The sequence below is a fragment of the Electrophorus electricus genome, chromosome 9 (assembly GCF_013358815.1).
Source record: "Electrophorus electricus isolate fEleEle1 chromosome 9, fEleEle1.pri, whole genome shotgun sequence".
Taxonomy (NCBI): domain Eukaryota; kingdom Metazoa; phylum Chordata; class Actinopteri; order Gymnotiformes; family Gymnotidae; genus Electrophorus; species Electrophorus electricus.
Window position 1 is genome coordinate 2,609,752 of NC_049543.1, and position 7,749 is coordinate 2,617,500.

At 43.3% G+C, this 7,749-nt stretch overlaps 2 protein-coding genes across 11 annotated transcripts in view; one reads left to right on the forward strand and one right to left on the reverse strand.

The window, feature by feature from the left end:
- The first annotated feature begins 597 nt into the window (after positions 1–597).
- On the forward strand, positions 598–1,793 carry LOC113573059 (putative uncharacterized protein BRD3OS). Its single transcript, XM_027003084.2, has one exon. The coding sequence runs from the start codon at positions 1,200–1,202 to the stop codon at positions 1,446–1,448; it is 249 nt and encodes an 82-aa protein (XP_026858885.1). The 5' UTR covers positions 598–1,199; the 3' UTR covers positions 1,449–1,793.
- A 16-nt stretch (positions 1,794–1,809) lies between these two features.
- The window catches only part of brd3b (bromodomain containing 3b), a 10,502-nt gene continuing 4,562 nt past the window's right edge, over positions 1,810–7,749 (reverse strand). For 2 of the 10 annotated variants that reach the window (XM_027003050.2, XM_027003051.2), the window contains exons 8-13: positions 7,601–7,749; positions 7,070–7,138; positions 6,246–6,478; positions 5,654–6,003; positions 4,888–5,013; positions 1,810–4,362 (exon numbers count right to left, since the gene is read on the reverse strand). The exon at positions 7,601–7,749 is cut by the window's right edge and continues 40 nt beyond it. In XM_027003050.2, coding sequence (XP_026858851.2) covers positions 4,241–4,362; positions 4,888–5,013; positions 5,654–6,003; positions 6,246–6,478; positions 7,070–7,138; positions 7,601–7,749 — 1,049 coding nt within the window. In that variant the 3' untranslated portion in view covers positions 1,810–4,240. The remainder of the gene's footprint in view (positions 4,363–4,887; positions 5,014–5,653; positions 6,004–6,245; positions 6,479–7,069; positions 7,139–7,600) is intronic. The other 8 variants (XM_027003053.2, XM_027003052.2, XM_027003058.2 and 5 more) reach the window with 8 other exon arrangements.

Here is a 7,749-nt window from a genome sequence, read left to right on the forward strand (position 1 = left end):
GCTGCATGTCTTCATTACTTAAACCATCAATGGTGAATTTATTGAAAATAAGACTTAAACCCCTTGAGATATACAAAGACAATGTTTTTCTGCAGTGGAATTGCTTATAAAAAAGATTAAATTACCATCTTAAGAAGATCAATTTAAGGTTGGCTCAAGTACTCCAAGCGAGGAATTTTGCAACTTTTAGATAGCCCAGATGTTTAATACCACTGGATGCTTCCAAATGGTTGATGGGCACTTTTTTTGGAGTCAGCGAATCAACTGCAGGACTGCGCTGAGAGTTTCAAGTCTGCTATATTGAGGCCCCTCTATTAAATTCCCACAAGCATTAACAACAGTATTTTATTTTATCTTGAGTCAATCGGTTTCCAGGTGTAGTAGGCACTATAGATAGTGCTCATATGCCAAAATCAATCCCAGGCGTAGATGACAGAATGCTTTAGAAACAGGGATCATTTCTCCCTGAATGCACAAGTTGTATCTTGCTGAAGATCTTTTCTCGTCAGCACTGTTGCTAGTGCTCCTTTTAGTACTGGTGACAAACTGTTGCACAGTGTTGTATGGGCCAAAGCTAGTTTTTAATATTTATAAATGTCGACAAATTAAGAAATGTATTTATTCTGCAACTGAACACAGTTTCAGCATATACTGTCAAGTCTTTGAAACGTTTGAATTTACTCCCGGAACGATTCATCGGCTTAGATTTAAGACGGACGCAAACTAAGATGGTGGTTGTTGCCACAGGCAGCGCCTGGCGTTGTTTTCTGCCTTTAGCTGGATAGCGGTATAACCACCTTGCAATCTAAAAAGCAATCGAGAATGGTTGTCACTTTAAACACAAACAAACAACGCTCGAGTCCAGGATGGATCCCTCTGGAGCCATGCAACGGGGACGTTTTGTGTCTGTAGCGTGCACGTTTGGACTGACTGTCGCAAAACCAAAATCTGGATTACTCGAAAAATAATCCACACACCATGGGGGTAACGTTACCTTCTAAATAACTGACCCGGTTTACGTTCATCTCAAGAGGAAATCAGTTACCTGAATGTAACAAAACAACTCGGTCTGCTTGTTTTGGTGAACCGTGTGCACACTTCCACACTGGCCACGAAGGCGATGCTGTGATCAAGTCGAAGCGGATTTCTGACATGTTTTGACAAGGAGTGCGGTCACTCCTTCGCCCCCGCCGGACCTCATGGCAGAGAGGTGTCCTTTGGCCGAGAAGGCTCTGTCAGAGGGCTACGCTCGGCTCCGGTACAAAGACGCGGCCCTGCTGATATGGCAGCAGCAGCAGCTGGAGCTCCAGAAGGGCCCGCCGATCAGCTACCTTAGCCGGAGTCAGAGTGCCCGGTACAGCCAGTACGGAAACCCCGCAGTAGTGATACGGGACAAAACACAATTAAGAAGCCCCGAAAGTGGCTCCCGAATCTGTTCCGTTATGTAACAGTGCTACGGATGTTGATGATGATTATTATTATAATCTTTCACGGAAATCCACTGTTATATAGCTGTTATATTCCAAAGGCATTTGTAGAGTACGTGTATGAATAACATTTCCACAAGTTGCCTGCTTATAGTGCTGTAGATGGTTGGGCAGTATTATCCACCGTAAGATGGGAATTTCAAACTTAAACGTACAAGACCTTTAAATAGAGTGCTACGTTTTGGTTTCACAATATTACTGCAGTATTTTACAAAACACTCATAACGCAAATAACTACTAAACACTCAATGATCATATGAAACGTCACAGCAAATAAAACGTATTTGGAGTGAACAGACACCATGACGGATTCTTCTTCTCCTTTTTTAAAATTTATTTATGAAAAAAACAAGGGGGCTCAGAGTCCAAATTTAGAATTAGCTTATATATCCGTAATCTCAATGCCTAAGTCTGTCTGAAAACCCAACTATAAACCTGCATTAGCCTGCTGTATTTATGCTGGATCTCTACTAATATTGATGTTTTACTGCAAAGAATGACATTTACATGTTATAAACAGCTCAAAAAGTTTTAAGAAAGATACTGTAAATCAGCATGCAATACACAAAGGTTTTCGCTCTCATAAAAAATAACTAAAATATTTAGACCCAAGACGTGTTAACGAATAAGTAATGAATATACATTTATATCTGTAATTATATAGCCTATATATTTATATTTCAGTCTTTTTAACTTTGCTGACGTCACTCAGGAAACCCATTTTTTTCTCTTATCATTTTGTGGATTGAGAAGAGGGGAACTGCAACAAAAAGACATTACCGACGCAACGATCCGTGATCTAGGCCAAGGCAGGTTAGTCTCACATCAAGAGATGATGACTTTTGACATATAACAATCCAGGGGCATTAATGGGGAAAAAACTAACACACACTCATGACATTTTACTACTGAGAGGAAAACCGACGAAAAGTTCACTTTACATCAAATCTTGACATCTGGGTTTCAGTGTTATCTGAGCTACAAAGGGTGAACAAAAACAAAAAAAGAAAACCAAAGAAAGAAAATGAAAACAATCCTGACAGATTGCAAATCAGTTCTACAGTTATTTTTAAAACAAGACCATGGGTTTGTTATTTTAGTGTACACACTATTTTTGGAAAACAATGATGGGTTTAAACCTTTAAAATGTATGTAATGTAACTCATGACAATACCGGGGTGGCAACCCTGCTGCAACTGAAAAAGAAATTCTCTCTATTACATTCATTTGTTATAGAGTTTACCAGTCAGTTAACCAATTCAAGGACACAGCAAGAAAATATTCCAGCAAGTTCTATGAAGCATTAAGTACCACTCAAAGCATTTAATACAGTATTCCAAAAGAGATGAAGTCATTTAAAAAAGGTATTAATAAAATAGAGCAATTACATTAGTTGTAATACTTTGGAAATGACTACACACAACCTTCCTTTTCTGAAGTTTAAACCTAGTACTGCTGTTTGAAATGTTTACAGAACAATCCAAATCATCTTTCAGGGACAGTTATGGTGACTGGACTACAAAGAGTCCACGAGAGGTCAGAGTGTTTTGCTTTAGAGAGTCTTTCAGAAAAGACAGAACATATTCAACAAGTATAATGGGTACCTTGACTGCCTCCACCATGATCAATTTGCCGACATTGCATGAGACCACCTAGGGAGCCAATCCTGCTCATACTATAAATAACATATTTTAGTCACCATTGTCTTTGATTGTCCAGTGATTGGACTTGGGAAAGATGAAGGATTCCAGAACAAATAGAAAAGGCAGCTCCGGGCATACATCATAGTGAAATACATCATGTGGGTATTGAGTTGTCCAAATGAGATCAAATATAAAAACAAACTCAATGAATAATATAGTTTAAAAACAAAATATCTGACAAAATTATACATCAAATACTGACAATGAGAAACAAGCACCAGGAGAAAAAAAAAAAAATACAGCGCAGAACTAACCAAAACTACTGTGGATTACATTTAGGCCTGTCAAAGTACAGATTCCAACACTATACTGACACTTAGGCAGATAGATTTGGGCCTTGGAACGGCACGGGGCATTACCTGTTCAATCGGGATACACCAAAATTCCATAAGTGATTTTTTTTTGATACCTCTGTAATACATGACAGTCAAAAACCGTGAGCTGCGCCTTTATAGTTGAAAAATAAATAAAGTCTATTTTAAAAGTGGTAACAATAACCAATTATCATTACCCATAAAATAAATGTGGAATGAGCTGAAGCGTCACACCAACATGACCACCACACCATTAAGAGAAACAGTTAGTTGCTTGTTCCTTCAAACTTTGAGACTTGACAAAGCTACTCATTTTCTGATACACAGCCAAGATTTTGTCAGTTTGTCCACTAAGAAGTTTTCGTTTTGGGTTTCTTGAGCAACCACCTTAGGAAACAAATGGAACTCCTATACATAACTGTTTGGATCTCCACAACTGACTTGTTCGGGGGAAAGAAAGAAAATTCACAAAACAAAACTTTTTTTTTTTTCTGGTGATACCAGGTGTTTCCCTTTGAGGGCCAGCAAAATAAACCCCGAAACAGTTCCATCAGCTCTCGTTATCATACTTGTCTTCATCCAATCCCAGGATGTTCTACAACAGATTATTTTAAAATATCCTCTTTTCTTCTAACTCTTTATGTAACAGGTCTTCAAGTGAGACACTATCGTGACAGCACACACTACTCATTAGAAAATGGAGAGGTTGGAGAATTTGAGAGGCGCATGGAAAAGCTCAGTCTGAGTCGCTGCTTTCGGAGCTGGAGCCACTGGAGCTAGTGCTGCCTGAGTCGGAAGAACTGCTGCTGCCACTCAGCCGAGACGGCCCACCCACAGGCACTGACCCTGCCTTCTCTGCTGGGTACAAGAGGAGAAGATTAACGCAGGGCCCACCACAGTTCACAGAGGAAGCATAATTCAAACAATTAAACAAACAGAAGAGACATTATGGGCCTCAGACATTGCCCTTAGCCCTGTTCCCTTGCCCACCCGTGTGCTTGTGTTAAGAGAGAATAGAGACATGCACACAGAGCAAAGCATTAATCATGACAGAATAGATCGAACAGTATGGCGCGTCCATCAAGTAGCCAGACACTGGGTCAGTACAAGTTGCACAAAGACATATACAGACCATACAGACCACACTCATCCAGGCTGTTGGTTGCTCTCAACCTTTCCTTTGGTCCTGTCTAATCTTACTGTCCCTTTTCGTGAAAGGCCAATCGGATTCGGTTCGTTCAGGATAACACAAACCCACTGATGGTTAAATTAAGAGAACGAACATGAGGAAGCCCTATTGCCTGGCCTGCTGCTCCTGCCCGAGCTGGCCCGTGGGCTTTGGCGGCCCTGCCTGCTTGTATCCGCACACTGCCACACAGGTACCTTTTTTGGGCGGCTTCTTGCTGTTGTTCAGTTGTCCGCTCACGTCCTGCAGCCTCTTTTCTAACTCTTTCTTCTTTTCCTGAACCAGTTCCTCTTTAGTCTTGGCACTCTTTTTCCCAGTGCCCGCTGCAGGAGACACACAGCGGCGACCAGTGAGTCCCCGGGTCAGCCTTGCGCCCCGCCGCCGTGGCAACATGCAGCAAGAAGCACTCTGCTACGCTACAGCTGTGTTATTCATCTACTTCATGGCATCTAATCTCTAGGGTATCTATGGACTATTATGTACTTCTACTGTAACTACCGTGTATGTGCACAACAACAGACCGCTAATAAGAATAACACTAATAATTAGTGGCCTAATAATAGATAATAGGCCACTAATTTTTTTTCGTTGAGGTTCGTTCCAATATTTTGGAATGAAGAAAACACTTCTGCTTTATTGAAACTTTGGTGTTTTAAACGAGATGGGGGAAAGAGGGGACAGGTAGTCCACCAAAGAGTCATGCAGGTTGGCAGAGATAATGGTACGCTTCTAGCCCTGAGGGGAACACCACGGGCAGATTTAGCTTTCAGAGTCAGCAGCCAGAGAGGAGAGCTCCATCTGCAGCAGAAAACTGAGCTCAGGTCAGAGAGAGAGGAAGGGAGAGACAGAGAGAGAGAGTGTGTGTGTGTGAGTGTGTGTGTGTGTGTGTGTGCGCGCGCGCATTTCCACAGACACAACACGCGTCCACGGTGGTGGCCCGGGGGTTGGGTGGGCAGGACTTACGCAGAGGCTTGCGCTGTTTCTTCTGTAGACACGACTTGACATAGCGCTCGAGCTCGCGCAGCGTGGATGGCTTGAGCGTCTCAAAGTCGATCTCGATCTCGTCCGGGTTGGAGTCGCGCAGCGAGGGCTCGCGCGACTGAATGATGTGCACGACGCGGCCCAGCTTCTCGCCCGGCAGCCGGTTGATGTCCAGGCTGAGCTGCCGTTTCTCGTCATATGACATGGGCAGAGCCTCCTCCTCGTCTGACTCGTAGGCTGTCCCGCTGGGCTTGCTGCCCTTCTTCGGCTGCCTGCACAGTCGAGTGTTTCGGTTGAGTTTCGGCTCTGTGGCACTGTTCTCGACAACAACACTGCAGTTTAAGAGAAATTACAGACTTTGCAAATGGTTTCAACATTTTCTGGTACATATTCAGAACAGTAAACAACAACAAAAACAACAAACAAGCAAACAAAAAAACAAAAGCACCAAAACAAGCACAAAAACAAACAAAAAAAATTAAATAGAAAATCACATTAGTTGTTCGCATCGTGTGCAACTAAGACGATGGAAGCCATTTTACTCATCATTCCCAGATGGTTCAACAGGCCTCACCTGCTAGTGGACGTGCTGTTGGGCTTCTTGGCTGAGCTCTTTCTCTGCTGAGCTTGTTTGTTCTGCTGTGACGACTTGGCCTTCTTCTCGTCCTCCACCTTGGCCTTGCCTTTGTCCTTCTCTCGCTCTTTGTCTCTCTTTTTCTTCTCCTTTTCCTTCTTCTCCTTCTTCTTCTTTGGTTTGCTGACAGGCCCCTGTGACAGAGCAGCCAGCTGTTCGTGAACAGCCTTCAGCTGGGGAAAGAACGGAGGGGGCAGGTCAGCTAGCAGGGCAGCAACAGGGTTGGGGTCAAGGGCAGATTGCACTGCTGCTATAGGCTGACAGGAGGGCTTTATCTGTGCAGGGACTAGTGATGGGGACTGGTGATTGGGTCTGGTGATTTAAGACAATGAATGACATTCTGATGAAGTCCTTATGTCCCACCTACGTTTTAGCTTGTAGCTAATTAGTGTCTTGTTTGTTTGTTTTTTAAAATTTTTAATTTTTTTTAGTTTTTTAACTCTTTGATTCTGACACCACAGAGATTAAAAAGGAAAAAAAAAACAAAACATGAAGCACTTGAAACCACACCACCCCAGAAAACACTAAGTCCTCTGATTGACTCTTCCCAATAAACATGCCAATCGATATCACCATCAGCAGAGAAGGAGGCAGAACACCACGACAAGCTGAATGGAGAATCAGACCCACTGGTCACTGAGGGAGATGACTGCCCAACTCAATTACATTCTACCTTAACCCTCTACCGCACACTTAACTGGGTGCAAACAAAAATGAAGGGGTTAGTGGGGAGGTGGGGACTGGGAAGTGAAAACATAGATCACCTGAAAACGTTTGGTACACCCGTTTTTTTGCCCCGCCCTGTTACCCTTGGGGTGCTCCATAGTGAATTGCTGGTAAAAAAAAATAAAAAATAATAATAATAATAAAATAAAAAAGCCAGTGGAAGTGGAAGAAAAAGTCATACTGAAAATATATTTTAAGATTATTTTTATTATTTTATAACTGTCAGAGAATTCTAAGAACATTGCAATCAATTCACAACACCAACAGCTACTGATTGGGAACAGCATGCAAGCCACTGTACCAAGATGCCAATACACAATGCAGAGGCGGTAGAGGGTTAAACTTTCAGTCCTGTGTCAAAGGGCAGTTAATGCCGACATGAAAAAATGAAGAAAAAATGAGAGAGAGAGAGAAAGAAAGCTTTTTTTTTTTCCTGATGGAATCGGGGTGGTCAGGGATGACAGGTTGGGGGTGGGGTGGGAGGGCAGAGCCTCAGCCTATCACTACGCCCCTGCTTTGGATCTTGGTGGCGAGCGACGGTGACCGCCGCCTGCTGGGGCATCACTCACCTGCTCCTGCAGCTCGGCCAGGCGGGTTGCGCGCTCCTCCTCCGAGTCGGAGCTGGAACTGGAGGAGTCCGCGCTACTCTCGCTGCTACCCGTGCTCTTGCTGACCACCGGCGCGGTCGAGGCGGCACCCGGCGACGACGGCTCAGCGG

Bases quoted from the DNA above. Each gene is read 5' to 3' on its own strand.
- LOC113573059 (XM_027003084.2), top strand. From the start codon at position 1,200: ATGGCAGAGAGGTGTCCTTTGGCCGAGAAGGCTCTGTCAGAGGGCTAC.